This window comes from Nothobranchius furzeri, chromosome 5 (assembly GCF_043380555.1).
Source record: "Nothobranchius furzeri strain GRZ-AD chromosome 5, NfurGRZ-RIMD1, whole genome shotgun sequence".
NCBI classification, from domain to species: Eukaryota; Metazoa; Chordata; class Actinopteri; order Cyprinodontiformes; family Nothobranchiidae; genus Nothobranchius; species Nothobranchius furzeri.
Genome location: NC_091745.1, coordinates 77,392,874 through 77,416,705, shown reverse-complemented (window position 1 = coordinate 77,416,705; position 23,832 = coordinate 77,392,874). Strand labels below are relative to the sequence as shown.

The 23,832-nt window shown below is 43.4% G+C and overlaps 1 protein-coding gene across 2 annotated transcripts; it reads left to right on the top strand.

Annotated features, from left to right (window-relative positions):
* Positions 1-979: 979 nt before the first annotated feature.
* On the top strand, positions 980-22,336 carry cers2b (ceramide synthase 2b). Of its 2 annotated transcripts, none has more exons than XM_015950385.3 (11): positions 980-1,212; positions 9,123-9,296; positions 9,369-9,486; positions 9,554-9,672; positions 11,129-11,186; positions 11,413-11,463; positions 14,382-14,474; positions 14,843-14,971; positions 15,186-15,292; positions 17,528-17,681; positions 21,607-22,336. In XM_015950385.3, the coding sequence occupies exons 2-11, from the start codon at positions 9,124-9,126 to the stop codon at positions 21,754-21,756; spliced, it is 1,152 nt and encodes a 383-aa protein (XP_015805871.1). In that variant the 5' UTR covers positions 980-1,212; position 9,123; the 3' UTR covers positions 21,757-22,336. The 2 variants fall into 2 exon arrangements, with proteins under 2 accessions (XP_015805871.1, XP_015805872.1); XM_015950386.3 differs by lacking the exon at positions 980-1,212 and adding an exon at positions 1,293-1,424.
* The last annotated feature ends 1,496 nt before the right edge of the window (positions 22,337-23,832 follow it).

Here is a 23,832-nt window from a genome sequence, read left to right as displayed (position 1 = left end):
AGAGACCCTTGCAAATGCATTGATTAAACCAGTGTTCAACACCTTTAACAAAAATGTGTAACTTCTCAAACACCTGCTACCATCATGAAGAATTGTTATGGTCAAAAACGCCACGTCAAGTTAATAAACTGACCATGTTATAAACGTTCTCTTCCTCCATCTTTGTTGAAACACTTTCATTATTGACACCATCTACACACAACCTCACTGCATTTTTTCTGTCGCTTCTGCTGATTCAAATTTAGTGTGCAATATCAAAATGAGCTTTCATACATTTTGTGAGTTTTATATAAGGATCATTTAAAGAGCTCCAGTCACCATATGATGTAACTGCAGTCTCACTGACCCTGTCCTACTGAGCCAGCTTTGCTTGTGCAAACCCTCTGCAGCAGGAGGTTTTAAAGACCAGGCCTTAAAGTCAGCCCCGTGACCCTTCATGTGCTTCTGTTTGACTGTGAGGTCACTGCAGAGCTTCAGCTGGAATTTGATGAAACACAAATATGTTCATCTGTAACGACAAACACCTTTTATGGGTCGGTATCAAATCACTGATTGCATTTGGGTAATGGATGTGTCAGTCTGTAAGGTCAAAGGTCAAACAGCCATGCTGGTACTGCTGTCTCTCTTCAGTGGCCCATTTCTGACTAACTTATCTCTCACTTACGCGGATTTAGGGGAAAACTTTTCCCCACATGAAACAAAACGCGGATATGAGTGTTTCTCGTGTGCTCTGACGTCATAGCGTCCCTCCCTCTCCGTTATCCCCTTGCTCCTCCCCCCCAGTCGGCTTCAGTCGTCAGCTCTCCAGCTGGTCCGACCCGAGACTCGGTCCGGTCATACGCCCACGCAGACCTCGCCGAGGGGTTGAATTAGCTGGGCCACGAGACAAGCGCCTGGCCGTCGTAAGGGAGGGGGGAGGAACCGCCGGTCGCACTGGAGCAGCTCTATTTTTAACCCCACATTTGCCCCTTTTCTCCCCCCCAAAGGAAAATCCGCTCAACGCTCCATGGAAATATGTAAAAATGTGTCCGGATCTGGACTAGCTGCGCCCTTCTGAGAACCACTAGCGGGCTGGACGCGCTCACCGGGACCGTTAGCTCAAAATCTGGCCGCGAGGAGCTCAAAACACGCAGGAACACAAGACCAAAAACGCCATTTCTGTTTCAAAAAGCCACATTTGGCGTTTCTGTGAAGGAGAGAATACCAAAGCACGTAAGTAGCACCGTTTCACTTTCATGTCGGCGAGCTGCCGTTGTTCGTTTATGAGCGCGTGAGCGTTTGCGGCAGACGCACGCTACACATCTGCTTACAACGTCATTACGCATTCATGTAGGAATCCGTTCATTTATCAAAACAGGCCAATTTTAGCGTTTTTGTCTGGGAATAGGGATGGATTCTCATGGAGGAAGCGTGTGAGAGGGAAGGTCGGTAACTCTTTAAACCGCTGTTGCTTTAGCGAGGACACGAAAGCCGCCTGGCGCGTGTCTGAGGCTGCTAACGAAGTTTACCAGCTGCTAGCATCGTGTAGGCTCGCTTCAACTAACGGCTACAGGAGAAAATAATATACAAACGTGTTCCTGCTACAGAAGTTTTATGCGTTAATCTGTTTCTTAACACTAGTTTGATTGACTTTGGGGCTCCATTCCATTCGCCATTGTGATTTACCCAGCCCTGTCCGCTACTTTCTTCTAGTTGCCACATTGAGCTAACCTGGACTCCTGTGAACAGAAACAATCTAAATATTACAGGTTTAAAGGGAGAAACTCAGTGAAATTATAACGAATTAGCCCCAAACTCTTCTTCTGACCCACTTAATCTTAAATTACCACTTATTAATAATCAAATTATGCAAATTTATGTCAGTAATCCCAGTTGAAAGCTTTATATGTCATTTATTAATGATTTATTGTTATTATTGTTCAGGGTTGGGGCAGCATATATCATTTTGCACGTAACGCTCATATTCTCCTCAAATATTACGAACACTTCCTGTTTAATATGAGTCCAAAATAAAAAAAGTTAACTTTTATTTTTGAATTATAAGCATTGAATTGGGTCAATTTGACCCCAAGAATCATGGGAGGATTAAATGACAAAATACCCATTTACATCTACCACATGAATGGATTATAACCTGATTTTTTTGAAAACGATCAAATTTAGACTCTCTGGAAAGTATTTTGAAACGAGCTTTGCTGTAAAGTGATGCTACATAATAACACACTGTTCAACTCGTTGGTCCTTTGTGATGACTAGTGTGTAAATGATTCATAAATAAAGGGTTTAACTGATGAGAAATTTGCATCAAACTTAAACTCTTGGTTCCTCAGTTTAGCAATAAAAGCGCACACAACTTAGACCAAATGTAAATTCAGCAACGCTTACATCTTCTATCTCATCTGTTATTTTCTCTGAGTAATCAGTACTTTGGTAAAACATTAGAATGCAGCCCGAGGTGCTGTACTTATTCACTAAACATGACAATGCACGTCTCACGAACAGGATTTATTTTTCCTATCACTATTTCATCAGTCATAGATAAGAGTCGCAGATATTCTGGTTCTTATTTACAGCTCTGGAGAAGAGATAAAAACAATAAAGCAGCTCTGTAAGCTAGCTGTCTTTCTGCCGTGGAAAGATCAAACACAATTACTCACTATAACTTTACAAGCAGTCTGCACTATAATAAATAATATGTTAATAAAAAGGACACTATCTAGCGTAAACGACCATTTAATAGAGTATTTAAAGGGGGGAGTTGAGTTACAGCTAATGAACCATTTACGCAATAGTTACCGCTCCATCCCACCCCATGCTCAGTCAGGATTTGCTGTGATCTCTAAGCTCGATGTGAATGTTTTAGATCACAAAAATGGTAATTGCAGTACAGAAAATGTAAATAATTTGTTTAATCATGAAGTATTCTCAAAGGGTTACTAGGCAGTTTTGCTTGCTTTTAGCACCCCCTGGTGTCCGTTAATACTTCTCTGTGGTTAAACCAAACATGAAACTTATCTCCTCGCTGTTCTTTTGTCTTTTTAACACTTCACGGGCTGCTCCCTGCTGGTGGGGGGAGTGCAGCTGACATGGTGGAGCTGAAGTCTGCTTCCAGCACATGTTTTAGATCATGAACACAGCTGATACGTTGAATTTAGTGATGAATCACTCCTTACAGCCCCATGCGGCTGCATGAACTGAAGTGAGGAGAGTCCCCAACCCTACCACCCCACCTAGTGGACACTTATGTTGTTTAATGTCTGAAGTCTGTGTGCATTTCTGTCTGAGGTGTTTTTTGGGGTAACGCTGAAGGGCCTTTTTTCCCCTCCCCCTGACTCTATCCTCATATAAACCCTCTTGATCTATTACGGTAGCGCGACTCGGGTTGCGAATGACCACAGTCACCAGTTCTTGTCGTGTGTCTATGCATTGGGGCCCGACCGATATGCTTTTTTTGGGACCGATACCGATATAAAACTTTTAACAAAGGCCGATAGCCGATATAATGGCCGATAAATCTCCCTCACAAAAAAGAAATAAATACAAATGTTCTTAAGATTAAACCCTTCGTTCTCTGCCTTTTTGATGCGAACTTATTTCTATATTACACACCAAAGAACTGTCTCAATAACTCACTAGGGTCTCCAAGTAATGCAAATAAGATTTATTTTGCAAACTCAGAAACAACAGAACACACAAACTCAGTCAGTATAAATCTAGCATTCAAGTTTTTTGTTTTCTGAGTCTGTGGAGTTTTACACTTTTGTGTTTTGATCCTTTCCAAAGCCGACAGTATTAGGAAAATAAAAATAAGATACGTTAAATGACTAGTATGTGGCAATGTATAAGCCTTATGTAAAATATAAGGCTGAAAAATACAATAGATTTATTCTATTGTAGAGAGGAATGTTTATTTTCTCGTATTACCGTCCCCCCTCCCCTCCCAGCTAGGGAGAGTAGGGGGGACTCCCTGCACAGCTTTTCATTGCTTTGTTGCCAACCCCCCTCGCCCGTCCTCAGCTGCGACAACGGTCGTGTGCCGCCGAAGCGCCGCGAAATGGGGACCGCCTTCATTCGTCGCCCTTGTTATCCTATTCTATAGGCCACATGGGCCGCCGAAGCGCTGCGCGCCGGCGCTCCAGCCCGCACCGTTCAGCGATCGTTTCGGCGTCTGCACTATTTTATTTCGCGAGCCGCGGGTGAACCGCGTAAGTTTGAAAAGACTGCTGAAGAAGAGGAAATTGTCTGAGAATATTCCAGAATGTCTACCAGAAAAAGGCCAATGTTACTTACTTACTGCCCTGCATGACTAAAGGGGAAGCAGCGTGAGCTCTGCATAGAGCTTAATGCCGCGGCAGTTTATTTTATTTTTTCAGGTTAACTTTTCAATACGAGGCCACGAGGCACACAATAAACTTATGAGGCATGTTGAGGGGAAACATACTTTTATCATTGCTTATTTTACCGTTCAACTTACCACTGACACAACAAATATGCTTAAAACTGAAGACTTACCTCCTACTTCCTCATCACCGTCGTCTGCTTGACCGCTGCATGTGTGCTGTGACGGTGGCTCCACCCCCCAAGGAATGGAGCCACACAATATGAGTTCATAAAGCTGGCGCCATCTGCTGGATAGGTAGCGCAATATCGGCCATATCAGCCGTCTTTTTGGCCGATAGCCGATAGTGTCAAACGACCCCTATATCGGCCGATAATATCGGCCGGCCGATATATCGGTCGGGCCCTACTATGTATGCGTGTCCGATCTCAGAATTGTGTGTACTGAAACTAATTTCCCTCTGGGATTAATGAAGTATCTTTAAATTGAATTGAATTGAAATGTCTCCTCAGCTTTCATTAGTTTCTAGAGGAGCGGTTCATCACTAAATCAAATGTATCAGCTGTGTTCATGATCTAAAACATGCAGGAAACGCGCTGGAAGCAGACTTCAGCTCCACCATGTCAGCTGCACCAGCAGGGAGCAGCCCTTCAACTCTGAAGCTGCAAGTCCGGTATTTTGGCCACAAGAGGCGGTGGGGTCATAGTAACATTTCATTAACCCTAAAGGGTCATTTTAGCACATACTGGCTCACGAAAAGGATTTAAAAATAAAAATTGCACAGTATCCTTTCAAATATGGAAGGACGTGAGGACACGTGTAGTTGTAGAGCGGGTGAGTCAGTGTTGAAGCACATTTTTGGAGTCTCATGACTTTTTGTTGTCTTAGCCAGCTCAGTCTCCTGCCTCCAGATGACTAAAGCAGCTCTAGTTTACTGTTTAACAACATATGATCTTATTCGTCCACTGGAGGGAAAGGAAAGTCCTCCTTCTTTATGCTGGCAGTGTGTTTACATTCTCCAGATATCCCTGGGCTCAGTACCAGGCTTCGGTCGGATCCGTTAATGTTCTTCCCTCGGTTTTGTACGTTTCTGTTTGATAACATTCCACCTAAAGGTTATAAACCTATAGGTCCGGCTGTGCTGTAGAGGAACGCATCAGTAACAGCTGAGGCGACACTCTCCCAGCCCGGTGTGAGGTCACTGTTTACCGTCACCACATGCTTGCTGTGTGTCTTCACACTGACGAAGAGGGAGTCGGCCAGAACGCGCCTCCTTTAATCCCTCTCTCTTCTTTTATTGGACCTTTGAAATGGTCAGAGTCTGGTCACATGACCTGGTAGACCAATAGCATGCAGAGTTTAGAAAAGCTGCAGGGAGGAAAAGTGCTTCAACATGCTGATTTCACCCGATCTCCTCATTAAGTAGCTCCAGTCCAAATTTTGACAGGATGTTTTTGAATGTTTTGTTTCTGTTCACATCAAATGGGTTCTTCACTCACCCTCTCACCTGTTCACTTATAACACTCATTCCTCTGGAAGGTTCGTGGGGATCTGGCGTCTAACAGGTGGGGACACCCTGGACATCACAGGCATGTTCTGGGAGGAAGACCAAACACCAGTTTTTTTCACAGCAGGCACTATTCTTTCTGCCCTTTTAAGCCACGAGCTGTTGTTGGTCTGTTTACGTAGCCCTCTGAGTGTAACAGAATATGCACACAAACATGTTATTCAGCAGAACTTACACAGCGTGGCCTGAGACGTCAGGCGTGGAGTTACTGGAGTGGAAGAACTGGCACCAGGACTGGGAAAAAATGTCATCTTTCCCATCCTCCTCCTCCACCGATGGTCCTACACTTGAGCCCCCGTACCAGGAAAGTGGTCATGATGACTAACCCCACAGTTAACTGACATACCATCTCTGGAGCTGTGTGGGGGGGCTGTTATAGGTAGCTGTTTTTAATTATTTTAATAACAATGAAGTCAAACACAAGACTGATCTTTAAATGACCAGAAAATACAATTACCGGTAACTCATTCGCTGCCAGCGTATCTCACAGTTTTTACTGTTTTTTTCAAGAGTGACAGAACGTTGCGCGCTAGGATGATGTCGACGCCAAAACAACCAAAACAAAGCGGAGACTCACCTCTTACATCAGGAAGAATCCACGCGTTTCGAGCGTTATCCGTTCTTTCATAATCCGTTGTTGAATTGTGATCGGCAGAAGCTTTTCCTGTTCGTGCCTCACTTTTTTTACAGCAGCGGCCCAAAACGATCTCCTAACACATGGATTTTCTGCTTCCTGATCACGTGACGTGTGACGTATGCAGATGAAGATCAGCTTTAGAGCTGAGATGTTTGTTCTCACGGTGCGGGGGCTCGTCCGACGCCCACACAGTAACAAAATGCAAATGACGACTTTAGTCGTCATTGGCAGTGAATGAGTTAATACATATAGAGTGGAAAACTCAGACATTTAGACACGCATGTGTGCAAAACCACGTCAATTAAATCCATCCAATATCAACGTTGCAGAGCAAACAGAGTGAGTGGTAGAGTCATGTTGCTGTTAGCCAATCAGAGGAGAGATGCCCAAATATCAGGAAGTAAGACTCCAAATCCTGCTGTCTGAATCTGAGCTGTAATGTAGCTCCTTCAGGGTATCCGCGGGTCCTTAAAAAGTCTTAAATTTGGCTCCCATAAACCTGCAGATACCCTGTCCTTTCTAGTTCCTGAAACAGGTGCACCGGAGCTTTGTTTCCAGGGAGTACAACTTACAAGGCATTCCTACTTAGAGACCACTGCAAATGTGTTGATTAAAGAGTGGAGCATGTCTCCTGCCTCCTAGTGTGGCAGATTTAAACTAAAACCATCTAACACTGAAGGAATGTATTGTTTACACTTTTGGTTCAATTATGCCAAGTCTCAAGATGTCGCTGCCACTCGGGTGTTGTAAAAGACTGAGCTAAGTATCTGTGAAGCTGTTTCTGAGCTAACTAAAGTTAATTTAGCTGTGGCAGCCGTCTAGAAATGAAAAACATTAGATACACATTTCTGTTGCAAAACTTAATATTTTTATAATCAAACATGTTTTTCTAGAAAGCTCATATTTTAGTTTATTTACTTGTAAAATCAAATAATTGAGTTTTCTAATGGAATTACACAGAAAGTTGGAGCACCGAGTCTGAAGTCCTCCATAATCCAGCTCCTTTTGGATTTCTGGAATCTGACCTTTCACACCATTGATCTGGATCCTGGAATCCAGACTTTCATTCTTTTGTGCGTCTTGCAAATTCTCCTAACCCTAAAGCCAAAATGTAACAGAAACTACACTTTTCAATTGAGGAAAAGCAGGAATTATAAAGAAACTATTAGTGTCAAATTTATGAGAATAATTTGTATAATTTAAAGAAAAACTATTAATTTCACTAGAACACAAACTTCAAACCAAAATCCAGCTTCTGACATAAAAATAATGATGTGTGATATGCAATCAAAGTTATTTTAGTATTAATTCCTGGTTTAAGATGCGCTTCCGATAGTTTCTGACTCCGAGCCGAGGAGGGAATCCTCTCTGATCTCTGTCAGCAGGGTGGGGATGGGAGTGAGGCGGTTCCAGGGATTTTGGCATTTGCAGCTGCGGGGGGGGGGGGGGGCAGAGTGGCTGTAAATTTGCAGAGGGGGACTCCAAAGATAGAGCGGGTAAGGGCGCCCCCGCTGCTCTGCACTTATGCTTGAATTATGACTCATGATGCTCCAGCTCATTTATTCTCTTAACTCCGCCCCTGCCTCAGCTCAGGAGAGGAAATATTCATGCATGTGCTCCGAGAGCTCGTCACGAGTTGTGGGCCTGTCTGTTAACAAAGGTGCACCGCGAGCCGGAAACACCAAACAATGTCCTAAACGCTGAAGCTAAACCTTTATGGTTCTTTCCTCTTTGCAGACTAATAAACCCGTAAAGGTGGTGTCTCTCCATGTTTCCATCTCAGGAACGTTGCTAGGCTGAGTCCCATTCTGTCCCGCTCTGAACTTGAGACAGTTCTCCACACCTTCATCTCCTCACGCTTAGACTACTGTAACTCTCTTTTCACGTGTCTGAGCAGAACCTCCCTGAACCGTCTACAGGTGGTTCAGAACGCCTGTGCTCGGCTTCTGACCAAGTCCTCCAAACACACCCACATCACCCCGCTTCTCCTCCAGCTTCACTGGCTGCCAGTCAACTTCAGGGTTCATTTCAAGATCCTGGTTCTGGTCTATAGGGCCTTACATGGACAAGCACCATCTTACATTGGTGATCTTCTTAGTCCCTACACCCCCAGCAGGTCCCTGAGGTCCAGTGATCAAAGCCTACTGGTTGTGCAGCACCAGGCTAAAGGTCAAAGGTGACAGATCATTTGCTGCTGTGGCCCCCAGACTCTGGACCTCTCTCCCCCTGAGCCTGAGATCAGTGGACTCAGTGGTCTCCTTTAAAAAGCAGCTGAAGACTCACTTGTTCAAGCTGGCTTTTGTATGACCTTCTTCACCTGTCTCTCTTTATTCTGCTCTCCCCACCTATTCCACCTTCCTCAGGATCCACTGATTTCCCTCTTTCCTGTTCACTCTCTCTCTTTCTTAAATTTTTTTGATCACAATTGTCTATTTTTGCTCATTTTAAATATATTTTTAATCATTTTCTTAAATTATTTTTTATATTTTTGCATTTTTTGTTTTTGTGAAGCGCCTCGTGATTTTTATCTTGAGAGGCGCTATAGAAATGATCTTTTCTTCTTCTTCTTCTTCTCTCAGGATGCTGTCAGAGCTGAGCGACTGGTTCTGGCAGGAGCGGCTGTGGTTTCCGGAGGGTCTGGGCTGGGCCGACCTGGAGGATCGGGATGGCCGAGTATACGCCAAAGCTCGGGATTTATGGGTAGCGCTTCCCCTGTCCCTGGTATTCCTCCTCATCCGTCAGATCTTTGAAAGGTCGGTTGATTTTTCACATCGAAACATCTAGTCCTTTTTAAAAAAGTCTCACGAGCCGTTTTCTGACTGCAGGACAGTCGCTACACCTTTGGCTTCCCTCCTTGGTGTGAAAGAGACCGTTCGGCTAAAAGTGCCACACAACCCCACGCTGGAGTCCTTCTACTGCAACGTTACCAAAAGCCCTACACAGGTAGACCTCCTCACGCTTGAATGCAAACGGAGCTCCGAGCAAAATCTGACCTCTGTGTTTGCCTCAGTCTTCAGTAGCAAGTCTTTGCAAGCAGACCGGCTATTCGGCAAGACAAGTGCAGAGATGGTTCAGAAGAAGACGGAACCAGGACAGACCAAGTTTGCTGAAAAAGTTCCGGGAGGCCAGGTAACAACAGCGCGGCTGCTGACCTCTGAGTGTCTCTGACCTTATGAGCACGTTTGTGGATGCAGAAGTCGTATGTTTGAAACACACTTGTTACCGTACCAGTCTGTCATTACCTCGCCTTGTGTCCCTGCTTTTAGCACACACACTCACACACACACTCACACACACATCCAACTATCATTATGCACTCGTGACCTCACCTGTGTCACAACCTCAGTCATCATTGTTGCTTATCTTTATGTGTGCAAACGCACCGGGGCAGTGTGTGTGTGTGTGTGTGTGTGTGTGTGTGTGTGTGTGTGTGTGTGTGTGTGTGTGTGTGTGTGTGTGTGTGTGAGATGGAGCCAGGGGCAGCAGCTGACAGGGACAGGCTGTTGGCATCACGAGGCACATACCAATGTGCTTTTAGTGCATTCATAAGTTATATTCAATATTTCTTCTCGTGGTATTTTTATCTGATGGCAGATTAATCAGATCTGCAGTTTTCATCAGAAGAAACGAGAAAGCCAATAAGGTTAAAGATTTAATCCCATCGATACATAACAGAGATACCGATTCTGTTTTCGGAACAGCGCTGAAATACCAACTTTGGCTGATTCTGATTCATCTCAGGGGAATACATGTAATAAAATGTATAAATAATAAAACCACCACCGTGTAATCTTTTGTGAAAGGCACATGATCACGCCATGGTCTGACCAGTCATAAACGACCAAAGGTTTGGCTGAAACCTGCTCAGCTTAGTGGCAAATTGGCGATATTGTTTTAATGAAGAGGCTCCAGAGAAAAGTGTTTGATTTTCTGTTGCTACTCCATGAATTCACGGATTACCCTGTAGATTATCTGATCACAGATTAAACCGTTCACTCTGGAAATGTGGTCAAAGAACTGTAATAGTACAGAGCTTTTCTAGTCTTTCTGCACATTCTCTCTCTCTCTCTCTCACACACACACACGTTCATAAATGTGGTGTGCATTTGCTACGTAGTCTGTTCCTTTCGACAGATCTGCACTTTGATGTTGGGACACGTTACTTGTGGCGTGTGCGTCGCTCCCTGGCCGTGGTGTGTCTTTCAATGCTCTGGTTGCAACAGAACGACATTTTTCTGCTGAATCAGTCTATTGTGTGTGCAGACAACGGGAGTTCTGTCTCCGTCTTGCACCCTCTGCTCTTCATTCACTCTCTCCGACCCCTCTGATTTAACTGTTCGTGTCTCTGATGCAGCGTTTAGTCCTGTGAATGATCCTAATCACACCTGTGTGAGCTGTGGCAGTGACCTGCCATGCTCCCAGCATCCTGTTGTTTGACGACGTTTAACACCTGCATGTGTTTTTGTGTCGTTCATACAGCCAGATGTGTTCATGAGCGTTCGGTAATTCTAAACCTGCAGGTAAAAATGTATCCGTCATCCTTTCCCTGTTGACTGTTTGCGTGTTTGTGTTTGTTCTTTTGCAGCTGGAGATTTATGTTTTACCTTCTTGCTTTCATTATCGGCTTGGCCTCCCTCATCGATGTGAGTACAACCATTTTAGCTGCAAACGTTTCTCCTCTCCTCTCGTCTGTCATCCCCCCTCTGTTGTATCTTTGCTGTTTCTGCAGCTGTCTGTTCTTTTTGCTGCAATAACCTCGTCTCTCTCACTGCAGAGAGGAAGCGTTGACTCATCCCAGTGCTGACTCAGCTGATATGAACACACCTGTCGAGGTTTGTTGTCTCATTGCTTTTCTTTGTTTCCTTTCAGAAACCTTGGCTGTATGACCTGAAGGCCATGTGGGAAGGCTTCCCTGTATTGGTACGTTCCTAAGGTGTATGATGAATGAATGCAGCAGCTTATTTAATTCAGTTTTCATGCATAAAAGGCAAAAGTTTGAAATTTTCATCTCGTTTTTTCATTTGTTAAACGTTTATAAGCCACCAGTTAAAGATCTCATGTTAGTTTATCAAACACAAAAATAGCTACAACTCAGTGAAATTTCCAGATGTTAAAGGGGTTCTAGAACAGCGTTTTCCACTTAGTTGATAAAAACTAGATTTAGTCAACGCACTGAATGGTCCGAGGTAAGATCCCTGTCCAATATGGCACCTAGGGATGTCACATTAGGTTTCTCTATATGCGTCAGTTCAGAGACACGCAACGTGCTCTCCAACAGGCACGCAAGGATGGACGGAGTTGAAGCCACTTTTCTAAACATTCGTCGAACGACACAGAGAACGCAAGCTTGTGAGTGGCCAAAACATCGCTTCCTTTAAAGTCGTCAACAGCTCTCTCTTTGCCCCCTCAAAAAAATAAAAAGAGTCAATGATGTCTAGCAGCAAACAAAGCAGATTGAAGAAAACCTTGTGAAAAATCTCTGAAAATATGAACATTTATCCACCTGTTACTGAAGGAGTATAAAGATAGACAGCAAGCTTTTATTCATGGACGGAAATGATGGGAAACGTGGGTTTAGAGGTGGTGGACACATGAAGAGTTGGAGGAGAACGCGGGACAAATTTGTCCGTGTTTAAAAAAAACTTTGAAGTATAAAAAACACAATATAAACGCAATAGGAGATGCACTATCTTGGACTGGATACGTGACTGTGATGGTGGCAGGATACCCCAGAATAGTGCCATGCCCTCTGATGTCCTGGTGGGAATTGCTTTGCAACACTCCCTGGGTGACAGAGAAGGCCAAAGGTAAAACGGCTTCATCAATGAGTGTGCATCTCTTCCTTGTGGCGCTTACGGAGAAGTTTAAGTTAGGCCAAACCCACAACCTCCATCTTCTTTTCATTAAAAAGAAGGAAGTTACAGACTATCCACAGACATTCTGAGAGAGAATTCAATGATCCCCTCTTAAAGGGGATGTATACCCGGGTGTCATCTGCATAGCTGTGAAAATGACACCCATGTTTCCTGAAAAACAGACACAAAGATAACACATACGACGAAAACAACAACGGGCCTAATACAGAACCTTGAGGAACCCGAAAGAAAGAAAACGATTTTTTATATAGCTCCTCTCAAGATAAAAATAACAAGGGGGGGTGGGGGTGCTCTCGAAGCGCAGCGCCACGGCTGAGCCTATGTAGGAGAAACACTGACTTCTTACATACTGCACCTTTAAGGTACCATTCATCTGTTAGACGTCTTTTGTCGCCTGCTTGCAAATCAAAGGTCTCACAGATCACTCTGAACTTTAATATGTCGGCTGTTTTAAGCTCCTGTGCTTTTGGGGCTTCCTCTTATTTTTATTTCGAATACCTTAAAGATTTAACAATTAGTTAACTTTTAATCTTCCACACGAAAAACAACTAAAGACTTTTGGTGGTTGCTGGTTAAAATCAGTCAATGCCTGCTGAGCCATCGGTCTCCATGAGAAATGGGAGTTTTCATCGTTTTTGTGTAATCTTGAAACTAATGGCATCTCACAAGATCGTGTGATCTGCTAGAGTTTTTTAGAATGTGTTGGGAAGACTTTCAGCCACAAAAACAATAACTATTAAAGCTGCAAGCAGCGTCGTTCGGCCCTCGCAGCGAAGCTGCTCGCCCTCCGTCCGCACCCCCTCCACTCTCCAAACCCATCGCCCCGCAACCGGTGGCGCACGAGCGCCCGTACGCGCCAGACACCCCGACGTGCATTTAACTGCGATCACTGTTACGCCTGACTTTGCCACACCATCACAGCCGCGTTGTCTTTCGAAAGCTCCCGTAAAGTGAGGCCAAGCAACCCCAACTTGTCTTCAGTTACTTGCTACAAGTTTGTGGTGATTGTTCGAAAGGGCGAAATTTGGGAAATTTCACAGTAAAACTTGACCTTTTATGTTCTGATGGGGCGGAGCTTGTGTGACATAATCAATCAATCATTCATTTGTCTTCGTGGGGCGACGACGAATGACCATAGAAATTTTTTTAACTGCAATTCTTTCATTTATGAAATTATAGCAATTAGAATTTTTTTTGGCGAGTGCTCGAACTTTGAGGTCTGGCCCCGCCCCTTCAGTATTTACGAAAAGTCAATTTTATTTTCTCATTTGAATCGTCCATCGCTTCTGTTCGATCGCACACTATTTTTGAGACGATCGTGCGAAAAATGACCAAACTGTTCAACCAAATATAGACCCTAGAAATGACCAAAACGGGGTCAATATCGCAACTTTAGTCCAAAATGGCCGACTTCCTGTTTGATATTGACCATGGGTGCAAGAGGCTTTTCTGTGCATATTGTTGAGTTCTACAAGTGTACCAAATTTCATCACTCTGCTATAAAAAAAAGGTCAAAGCGGAGGGGTATTTTTAATTTTCCAGGGGGCGCTGTCGAAACTCTTTTTTTAGCAACCTTCACATCGCCAATGAAATACGTAAATTTCACGCACTTTCTATATTGGGCTGGAATTTGGTGAGTTTTTGGATATGCTAAGACCCCTAAAGGCCATCCAAAGACGCGGAAGAAAAAAATAAAAAAATAAAAAAAATAAACATAGCAGATACAATAGGCCTTCGCAGCTTCGCTGCTCGGGCCTAATTATATTAAATTAAGAAGAGTTTTTACCGATAATAAATGGTGTTTAGAGTGTTTGACTCAGGCAGAGACAAATCCACTATGGATAACTCTTCCGCAGCAGGCTAAAACTTCAGGATCTTTAGGATAATGTGTGTAAACAATCTAATCATGGATATCTGCAGGTTTCTATTTGGCTTTTAAAGTCGTATCTTTTCTGTCTGCAGACCATCCTTCCATCTCAGTACTGGTACTACATGATCGAGCTCGCGTTCTACGGCTCTTTGCTCTTCAGTGTTGCTTTTGATGTCAAACGCAAAGTAAGTACATTTATCTCAGAATCACAGTTTTTTCTCCCTGGAATAAAACCTGAAATCATTCATGTGAAGGAGAATTATTCACCAGCTATTATGAAACCTGTGTTTTGTCCTATTAGCCCGGTGTTGCGATCAGCTGTGTGACACAAAAATGTTTATTTAATCTGATCAGTCTGACATCTGAGCGCCGTGGGTGGACATTAGACTGTTGTTACACGTGGATGAGTGTGTGTCTGTGTGTGTGTTGGACTTTGCTCAGCCAGGTCAGCTGAGAGTGTGCTGAGTAACCTAAATACTTCCTGAAGCAGGATTTAACGCTGCACACCAAATCCCCTCCAAACACATTTTTTTATTAATAATTCTCTCTTCAGGACTTCAAGGAGCAGATAGTTCACCACGTAGCGACCATCCTCCTCATCAGCTTCTCCTGGTGCGTTAACTACATCCGTGCTGGAACGCTCATCATGCTGGTGCACGACTCCTCTGATTACTTCCTGGAGGTAAAATGTCCCAGAGGCGTCTTCAGAGTCGAGCAAACACAAGCTGGAATGTTTCTTTTATATCCCCGACTGTTTTTATTTCATCCGCTTGGTCTCGCATGAGGGACAGACTGCCACCTTGTGGCGGAAAAGTGCGCTCAGGCAGTTATCGATGCCAAATAAGTCGTTATTTATTGGTAAATAATCAAATGTAAATCCTTCCTTCTTCTGACAGTCGGCTAAGATGTTCAACTACGCTGGGTGGCGACATGCCTGTAACTACATCTTCATCGTGTTTGCTGCTGTCTTCATCGTCACCCGCCTCATTATCTTCCCATTTGGGTAAACACACACACACACACACACACACACACACACACACACACACACACACACACACACACACACACACACACACACACACACACACACACACACACACACACCTTATTTCCTCCTTTAATAATAGAAATGACAAGATCCTTATAATTCATGCATCCATCAAAATTTCCAAAACACTAATAGACACAAAGTCAACATTAGGGTTGGGCATCGTTTGATTTTGAACGATTCCGATTCCAATTCCTCGTTTGGGTTCCGATTCCTATCGATTCCCGATTCCGATTCTTTCAAGACATGACATGTTTACATGAGCCAGCTAACCACAGGTCCTACTTGATGAAATAATCTTAACTTCAACATGAATTTTAACTCCATGAACAACAACATCACCTTCATTTAGACAAAAACATGTTTTGGAGACAAAAAGAAGACAACTTGCAGCACAACCAGTGTGATTGTTTCTGACCACAACCAAAGTCTGGAAGAAGCCTCTGGGATGAGAGGCTAAATGTCTCCAACATATCCAGAGACGTCCAGCTGCTTTCAGCTACAACTCTCAGGATGATCACGTCCAGGATGACGGAGAACTACACCTCCATGCTGCAGCAGTGTTCAGTCAGAACAGGAACTTAAATGCAGCTGCTGTCAGTAACACTCTAACAGGTTTTAAACATTACAACTCAACAGAAATAGTTTAAAAAGGAAATTAAAATGTTATTTATTATTATTATTATTAATTATTGTGGCAGAAGCTGGTGTGGTCCACCACAGAGAAGCTGCTCCAGCATGATGACTTTAATTATTCTACAGGTTATTGTTCAGCCTTCTGATGCTCTCATACACACACACACACACACACACACACACACACACACACACACACACACACACACACGAGTGTTGGTGAGCGGCTCCGTGTGTTGTTATTTCTGCAGTGAGACGAACTCACCTCACACCGTCCAGAGTTTGTTCTTTAAAGCTTCTATTAAATCCACCGTGTTGACGTATTTAACACGTTTCCTCCACGCTGCAGGAGTTAAAGTTGACGTTACGGAGTAAAAGTTCGGCAGATACGTTTGTTTATATCTGGGTGGGGGGGTGGGAGGGGGGACGGTGCTAAACACAGACAGCTGGTGTGATCAGCTCTGAAACGCGTTGATCACAATTTGCAGATCACGTTTATTTTTCACGGAGATCGACCGCGGATTCCTCTTCCGTCGGCATTCTAGGAATGGAAATAAAAACTTTGAACGATTCCGGGAAAAAGAACAGTTGGAACCGGTTCCAACCGATGCTCGATGCCCGACCCTAGTAACATTCCTAATGAGTTTTTCCTGAGTCTGGATAGTCAGACTCTAACCTTTATTTGGAATAAGCAGCAATAAAAGGTCTGTGATAATCTAGAACTACCAGCATCTATGGAGGCTTTGTCAAAGAATCTCATGTTCCTCCCGTCAGTCCAAGATAAAACGGTTTGTTCCCGGAAAGAACTCGGTGTCGTTAAATTCTGTGACTTGTACATCAATAATAAATGAACTTCCTTTTGGCATCCAGAGGTCACGGTTCTTTATGTTTTCATGTTCTCTTCATCAAGAGTTTCCCTTTTCTCCCAGCTCAGTCCCTTCTAGATCTGGTTGTTGAGTAAAAAAACCAAAAAGCAACTGAACTCATGTGATCGTCTCTGAGAGGAGGATCGTTGACGTTGATCAGATGGATCCTCCCTTCCTCTCTTTCCCTCTGAATTCTTGTGATGGTTTTAAGATTGTCCATCGCCTTCATTGGTCCAAAGACAGATCTGACGTTGACCTAGTTGGGATAGATGTGGGTTATCGATGGCTAGTCTCGTACAGATGGTCCTACTCGGAGGTCTCCCTTTGAATATTTCGTGTACCGGAGACAACTAACCTTAGTTTCATTTGGCTTTTTTGGGGCCGGTCAGCTAAAGACTTACTCGTCCACGAGAAGTGTCGCCAACTCTGCATGTCTAGGTACTTCCTCTGTGATTGACATCCGCACGTGAGCAGATGTCTAACGCTATTGGCTCATGCTGAGTGGCGCTCAATAGGGCTCTAGGGGATGGGGGCGGGCTTAGCAAAACAAAAAGGCGTATTCCGTAAATGACATCACAGTACAGGATGAGAATATCACTTTTACGGATTTCTATGAAGTCATACATAATTCCTGAAAGGGGAAAACTCCGGATTTCTGCTTCAACGGTTCCTTTTTCTGTTTCAGGATCATTTACTGTACGTGGGTCTACCCGGTGACCATCTACAAGCCTTTCTTTGGCTACTACTTTTTCAACGGACTGCTGATGATTCTCCAGTGTCTACACATCTTCTGGGCGGTTCTAATCATCCGCATTGCATTTCGCTTCCTCTCAAAACATGTAAGCAGAGAAAGAGTTTCACAGCTTTTTACATGTCAGACACAACAAACTGGATCAGTCTGTTGACTTTAATGCTGCAGGTTTGAACATATCTGTTCATGGGTTTGGTTCGAGGTGCTCTGTGTCAAACTTTGGTCAAATTACCGCTCTGAGCTTGTTTAGATGGTGGTGAAAACTTCAGCTGAATGAAACTGAGAACTCGGTTTTACCTCTAATTACAGGGTATCCGCGGGTCCTTAAAAAGTCTTAAATTAGCTTTTCCAAATTTAAGGCCTTAAAAATCCTTAAAAATTACAAATAATCCTTAAATACAGTTTCCAGAGGTCTTAAATTACCAAAGACCCAATAAAGAAGAAGAAGAAAATATCATTTCTATAGCGCCTCTCAGGATAAAAATCACGAGGCGCTTAAGATTCTTTTATTTCTATAAAAATTTCATGAATTTCTAGTTAGCGTTCAGCATTTTTTGTGTACGATGTTGGCGTAAGCGGAACCGTACACATGCAGTTGGTTGTGAAAGGGGGCTATTTTTAGATGAGCACATTAGCTGGTTAAGCTAGTGGGAGCTTGCGCCATGGGGAAGTGCAAGTTTAATGGTAACTGGATGGCTAATCCCACATTCGTGACGTGGTTAGCACCGGTTCCAGGCAATAGCTGGAAATTATAGCTTAAATTTAATTTTTTAAAATGATAAATGACCCACACTTGTATAGCGCCTGTCAGAGTAAGGACTCCAAAGGGCTTTACACTACAGTGCATCATTGATCCATTCACACACACGATGGTGATGAGCTACATCACCATCAGGGTAGCTACAGCTGCCCTCGGGCGCGCTGACAGAGGCGAGGCTGCCCAAGGGCAGCTGGTCCCACCAGCAGGCAAGGTGGGTTAAGTGTCTTGCCCAAGGACACAACAGCAGAATTATCTGTCTGGAGCCGGGATCGAACCTGCAACCTTCCAATTACTGGACAACCCGCTCAACCTGTTGAGCTACTGCTGCCCTGCTCAAGTAGCTTAAATTTGGTCAGTGGCCTTAAAAAAGGTCTTAAAAAGTCTTAAATTTGGCTCCCTTAAACCTGCAGACACCCTGTAATTAGGTTAAATATCAACAATAAAACTGAATTTTATATTAATATGTTTACATTTTTAGATATTGTGGGAATTTTTGTAAACCTTTGTGGTTTTTGTAATTTTTATGTCATTTATGTAAATATTTAGCATGTTAGCTGTCAAGTAACAAAGCAGGATGTTGAAAGGTTTTGACAGCAATGCCAGCACACTAAACGGTAAGATAAAGGTAATAAAGTTGGAGGCATCAGCAGTGCAGAACAGCTTGGGGAGAAATTATGACACGTCTGTAAATAAAGTAAAAATTTCTAGTGCAGAGTGGAGACAACCCATAGAAGCACTGATTTGATCTCATTTCAGAGAAAATTAGAACAGGTCAGATGCACCTAATAAATGCTGCTGAGAATATCACTAATGCGGATCAAAGGAGATACACACATGAATGCACCTCTTATTTATTATTTGGAAACTACATTTACTGCAGCTGGCAGAGGCAGAGATTTTTTTTATTGATACACTGAATTTACAGAATCATTTAAAATTTTAATAGGGGAAGACTGCAGGAGGGAGCGGTAAAATACGGGGGTCCCCAGCAAAAACAAGAAACTACGAGTCTGATGAAACCTGCTGGTTTTCCATCAGGCAGTCACGGGTTAGCTCCAACGACCCAGTGGCTGTGCTGGGTCAATGTTATCGAGCTCAGTCCGCTGTCGGTACAAGATCTGCTCGGGTGCAAGATCGGCTCGGGGTCCTTCGACTGCCGATGACGTCAAAGTACGGCAAACCCACTCGGACAAATACACTACACATCTATACCGTTGGAAAGAATTTAGCAGTTTTGTTATTAAAATAATGTTTCTTAAGACGTAAGTTTGTGTTTATAATGGTATTTGTAAAATAAAACACTATATTGTATTCATAATGTTGAACTCCTCTTTGAGCACATCCCTTGAAGGATCATAGGTATTAGCAACACCTGTGAAATTGTATTTGCAGGATAGAAGTGTGTCCCGTTTATCGAAGTATTTTGTGTTTAGAGTTTTTGACGTCTTGTCCATGCGTAGTTCAGTTACGCTCATAGCTGCTAGCCAAAACTCTGGAGTTAAAAGTTTTCTGGCTTTACTAAAATACCTGTCTGTACTTATTTGATTGATGGTAGTTTTACTTTCTATTAGACTCCAAATGTAATCATTTGGCACGTTTCTAATTCATAATTTGTAATAATGTAATCTGTGATATTAGCATTAGCATTCCTATGGGTTTTTCCACGTATATTAGCATTGTGCTAACCACTCGCTACCAAATTGCAGCCTTTGCGATTAGAAAATCTCCTTTTGTCACATCGCAATTTAATTGCACATGCAGTTAATCATTCAGCCCTAATATACATGCAGCTTTATGCTAAAAGTGTATTTTCAAAGAGGTAATGATGGATTTCTTTGTAAAAGTTGTCCATCTTTGCAACAGAAAAATTTGCCTGGACCAACGTAACGTGATTACGTAATTCTGTAAGGTTCACGTTCAGCCAATCAACTACTTTGACGTCATCGGCAGTCGACGGACCCCGAGCAGATCTTGCACCGACACCGGCTCGGCCGTGAACGAGCCGAGGCGACGTCGGGCTCTGCTTAAGAAGTGTTATTTTCCCGCTTCAGAAGAAGCGTCCAACGTGTTTTTACGCTTTCTCCGAGACATGTCACGTTGCTAAGTTGTTAGCACCGCGCGCTAACACGTCAATAGTGCAGCGTGGCCTGCTGGAGGTTTTAAGGGTTCAGATGAAAACACCCGACCTCTCAGGCTGCTCACGCATCGATCTTAAGTTGTCGCTGTTGCGCTCACGCCGTAATACAGTATTAGATGCGGTTAAAGTCAGACATGAAAAAATAAATAAACTTTACATGAATAAGTGATGATTAGCCTGGTGGGGGGAGGAGAACCTGGCCTAATAAGCACTGGAGGAAACCCTGTGAAGGTCGTCAACATTCGTTTATCTTAATGCTACTGAAACATGTAAACCAAAAGGCATTATATCCACTGCTACCTTTCTAATTTTAAACTCAGTAACTTATGCTGTAACTTCACCTTGCCCTGCTTGCTCCTCCTTGCTGCCTGCTGGCTGTGATCACAAGCGACAACATAGTAGTTCCCGCTGCTTCCTCGGGAAACCGCGCAAAAAAAAAAAAAAAAAAAAAAACTTGGGATCTTGTAGGCGTGGCGGTGGGATTTCAGCCGTGGCGGGCCGCCACGGCTACGGCTATGTAAGGGAAACCCTGGGGTTTGACTGAACATTAATATGATTTGTTAACACTGGATTTTTCTGGGGGGGCCAGCAATTTTCTAGGGGTGGCCATGGCCACCCCTGGCCACCCCTTGGGGGCGCCCTTGCTGGGAGTAAATAAGCTGTTAGTTCACATGTGTTGATGTAATCTACTTACATTGCTGCAGTAGTCTTTTGTTTTGAAAATTACTGGTTGTTTTACACTGAAACCAGGTGTGATTTCCTGTCTAGCGCAGCATTAACTGCGAATATTGACGTTTCTCAGTAAGCCGTTTCTGGGACATGTCTGAGATGCTCCGTGCCGCAGCCGGTTGGCATCAACTCTTATACTATAATGGATTTTATTAGAAGCAGAGAGGTTCTGCTGCCGTTCCACGCCTCTGATGCCTTCCGTGTGGATTTAGGTTAGGCGGCTCAAACGCAGAGAAACACCATCAACGTATGCACTCTTTTAATTCAAAGCCTTTCCTAAAACAATGAATGAAAACTGTAGATTACAGGGATTTAAAGTCCAGCCAGATTATTTCATTGTCATTCTGACAGAGCCCAAAACACGTTTATTTTCTTTTTATCCATCAGGAAAAAGTGGATGATGACAGGAGCGACAAAGATGAAACAGACGAGTCAGAAGAGGAAGAGGAGGCAGAAGACCAAAATTATGTTAAGAAAAATGGACCCGTGCAGAATGGCCACGCCGTCTACAACAACAACCACAGCAAGACTGAGTGAAGAATCAATCGCCAGTGGAACATTAACTCGGAGATGGACTCGGATCCCTCGGAGGGAGAGCTGCAAGGAAGCAATGAAAAGATGCAGAAAGAAGGGGTGTGCATGGGAGGGAGGGAGAGGGCGGGTATTCTCTAAAAATAGGAAAAGTTGGTGTTTTAGGAAGATTGACACTGTTACTGGTTCACAAACACGCTTTCGCCCGTACCTTTAGAGTCACAGAGATCCAACAGATGATAGAGACTACACTAAGAGGCGCTGCTTTCTGCCTTGTCCGCTAAAACCAACCGTATCACTGCCTTTGGTTAACGTTGGGATTTTAGGGAGGCGGGGGAGAACATGAAGAGGAGCAAAGAGATGCTGCTTCCACTCGAGCTTTCGTGTTTTTACCGCGTGCCTTAGAAACCGCCGACGGCTGCTAAAAAGCATTTTAAAGCTTTCTCTTGTAAAATTGTGCTGCTTTGTTTCACGTTTAGTTTTTACTTTGAATGAACGTGGAACTACGGGACATTTCTGTCCATTTTCCTTCAACTGTGCAACCCCGTAACCGTCCTGCTTCAGCATCGTCTTCGCCTAAACGTTTCAGTAGGACTCTGTTTCTCGTCTCCAGCCTAATGAAGTATTCTCAAGAGTTTGTTTTCTGTTCCGTCTTAAGATGGTTTTGTTTTCCAAGTGAGATGTTTTCATCTTTTAAAGGTGCAGTTCTCCGTTCGTGTTTCAGTCCGAGCTGAGTCTGTGGTTGAGAATCATCGTAAACACCGCGTTGGTGATGCCCCTTACAGGAAAGCGATGCCTGCCCTCATGATTATTAGTTCTTCTGTAGAATCATAGGAATTTAGCTTAGATACATACGATGGACCAGAATTCACGGCCTCACAGCTGTGGTTACATTTGACTGAGATTTGAAGCCTTTAGCCTAATTTGAAGTATGATTCTGTTTAAAATAGGTTTAGTTTTTTTTTTCACTGGTTTTTGGAAGATGTTTGTTTTAGTTGAATTTGCAAAAGACGTTTTCTATCATTGTTCTCATGCTTTAATGTTTTCGTATGTCAAGTGCCTTATTTTTAAAGAAAGGGGAGCTCTCTTGTCTTCATGTCCTCTCCTTTTGATTCCTGTTTCCAGCTCACATCTCCTCTTCCGTGGCTCAAACATGCCCTCGCCCACTGTTTGATTCAGCACTCCCCTTCCTAAATCATGGAGCTTCTTTTCAGTCCCACTCTTCATTTCATTACAGTGATTTGTTTGTTTTTACTAACTCTGACCACCCAGCAACCATTCTTTCCCGGTGATCCAGAAGAAACAGCTGTGGCCTAATTACAGTGTTATTTTTTTACTTTATTTTAGTTTTGTCTAATGATACCTAAGTATTGGTATTAATGATAAAGATCATTATTCACAAATGGAAGATGAAGTTTTAATTTGTGTCTGTAGCTGTATCTCGTCAACAACTTACATGAAACAGATGAAGTGAAACTTGTGACCAGTAACAACCACATTGTGGATAAATGAGATACGAGTCTCCCTAGAAGATTATTATAGAAAAATAATCTAGAACTAAAAACCATGAAAGGGAACCATGGTAAATGGTAAATGGCCTGTATTTGATATAGCGCCTTCTAGAGTCCTGGAACCCCCCAAGGCGCTTTACAACACAATCAGTCATTCACCCATTCACACACACATTCATACACTGGTGGGGATGAGCTACAATGTAGCCACAGCTGCCCTGGGGCGCACTGACAGAGGCGAGGCTGCCGAGCACTGGCGCCACCGGTCCCTCCGACCACCACCAGCAGGCAACGTGGGTTAAGTGTCTTGCCCAAGGACACAACGACAGCGACAGACTGAGCGGGGCTCGAACCTGCAACCTTCAGATTACGGGGCGAGCACTTAACTCCTGTGCCACCGTCGCCCCGCACCATGGTGTGATCTCAAATGCTCTATATATTTGTTTTGATTAAATTTGAAAAGCCTACAGTGTAGCCAAGTTGACACATTGAATTAGACATTTTTATTGCCTTAACTTGTTATCATGAATTGTCTTGGAAAAACAAACTAACAAAAAATACATTTTAATAT